Raw genomic sequence first — 1,993 nt, forward strand, 5'->3', positions numbered from 1 at the left:
AAAAAAAAAAAAAAAACAATCTAGGACCCAAGGAGCACATTTTTAAGACTGCTTCAATCTTTGTGTTTTGCTAATATAATCCTAATTAGTCACCCCAAAATGTAAAACTTTTGGTGTCAAAAGAGGGTACTCTGGAACTAGGGTTACAAATGGTCATGAGCCACCATGTGGGTGCTAGGAGCCAAAGCAGTAAGCACCATGAGCAGGCTCCCCAGACCCTGCTCTCTGTTTCTGTCTTATGGGCAGAGTTCTCCGTTGCGTGATCTATCCTATGCATTCAGCATGTGCCCTGCTGAGGGGGGGTGAGCTGTTTCCAGGCTGGAATCACTTACGTACACGATGGTTCCTAGTCCACTAGCCGAGGCCCAGGTGAATGGTGAGGTCCTCCCGGTGATCACAGCTGACTCGGGAAGTAAGGCCGACCTGGGCTGGACAGTAAAGCCTTCTCAGGAAAAAAAAATGAGTAAATAAAACATTGGAGTAGTTTTAATGTGCATAATTATCATAATTATAAAACATAATTATCACTCCTGTGAGTGATAGTAATGACATTTTTTGTGTTTAAGGAGTATTTGTTGGCTTTGTATTTCCTTTTTTTCTGGAGGTATCTTACTGTTGTTCCATTTTTCTATATCAGGATTTAGGTTTGTTCCTTTTCACTTCTTAGGAATATTTTATATAATTCTGAAATTCAGCCTCTGTCATATGAGCTACACACTTTCAGTTTGATATTAACTTATGCCTTTTATGTTTGTCTTTTCAAAAATGCTTTTTATTTATTTGTTTGGTTTTTTTTTTTTCTTTCCTACCTTGACCATTCAGTTCCCACATAAAAGGCATACACAATGTTTATGTTTACAATAAGCCTTAATCAGCACTAGGGCTGGGCAGATGTCTACCCTCTATGCTATTAGAATCTACTTTCCTATCAATAACTCTGAATTACTAATTATGTTTCATCTGCGCTGCTCTTAGCTCCAATTGGCCAGCCCCTAGGGCCACGATTTTGTCTGCTTGTTTGTTTGTTTTGTTTTGTTTTATGGTTTACCTAGCCCAAGGCTGTTCCTCTTTGTTCTTCCACCTCCCTCTCTTGGTTCTCCTCAGACCCCCAAGCCCAGGATCACACACCCACCCTACCCCCCCACCCGCCTATGTCTTGACTGCCCAGCTATTAGCAGCTTTATTTACCAATCAAAAATAACTTGGGAACAGGTTACACGGTGTCACTTGGGTCTACACGCAGATTCTCTTGTGAGGCCCAATATTAGCATTAGAATACAAATAGCATAAGACCAACCCACTGTAGCTTTTCAGGGGCTGGTGCTCCTGTCCCGGACGCTCCAGGGACTGAACTCACATTGCCAGACTTGGAGGCAAGCACCTTCACTAGCTGAGCCATCTTGCCTGTCCTCTCTGGAGCTTTGAGTCCAGGCTAGAAAGTAGTTTGCTCATGGTTTAATACTTGTCAGGCTTGCTTACTTTAACTTCATACTGCAGCACGTTTTAGACATATAGAAAAGTTGATTATTCTCTTCTGTTTGTAACTCAGCCTGACTCTTACCAGTTCATGAACACTGAACCCTGTTCATTCTTGCTTATGTCTCATCTTGCAGCCCCCAAGGTCTCTGCTGGCACCAGCTGTGTCAAGTGGGAGGAGCAAACCTCAGAGCAAGTACTCAGACTTCACCTTGCCATTGGGGATATAGTAAGTTGGACAATTGTGTTGTGTTTTTACCATATTGTTTCCTTTCTAGGTATATTTATTTAGGAATGAACCTTCTGAACTAAACATGAAATTTTCTTAAACTTTAAATTTTAAGTTTTTTTTTTTTAATTAGGTAATTTCCTCAATTACATTTCCAATGCTATCCAAGAAGTCCCCAATACACTCCCCCCCCAGTCCCCCACCCACCTACCCCCACCCCTTGGCCCTGGCATTCCCCTGTACTGGGGCATATAAAGTTGGCAAGTCCAATGGGCCTCTCTTTCCAGT

The 1,993-nt window shown here is 42.1% G+C and overlaps 1 protein-coding gene across 1 annotated transcript in view; it reads left to right on the top strand.

The window, feature by feature from the left end:
• The window catches only part of Mtfmt (mitochondrial methionyl-tRNA formyltransferase), an 18,023-nt gene that overhangs the window by 6,988 nt on the left and 9,042 nt on the right, over window positions 1–1,993 (top strand). Inside the window, exon 6 of the mRNA XM_021171563.2 lies at window positions 1,614–1,705. Within this exon, the coding sequence (XP_021027222.1) occupies window positions 1,614–1,705 (92 nt within the window). The remainder of the gene's footprint in view (window positions 1–1,613; window positions 1,706–1,993) is intronic.

The sequence above is a fragment of the Mus caroli genome, chromosome 9 (assembly GCF_900094665.2).
Source record: "Mus caroli chromosome 9, CAROLI_EIJ_v1.1, whole genome shotgun sequence".
NCBI classification, from domain to species: Eukaryota; Metazoa; Chordata; class Mammalia; order Rodentia; family Muridae; genus Mus; species Mus caroli.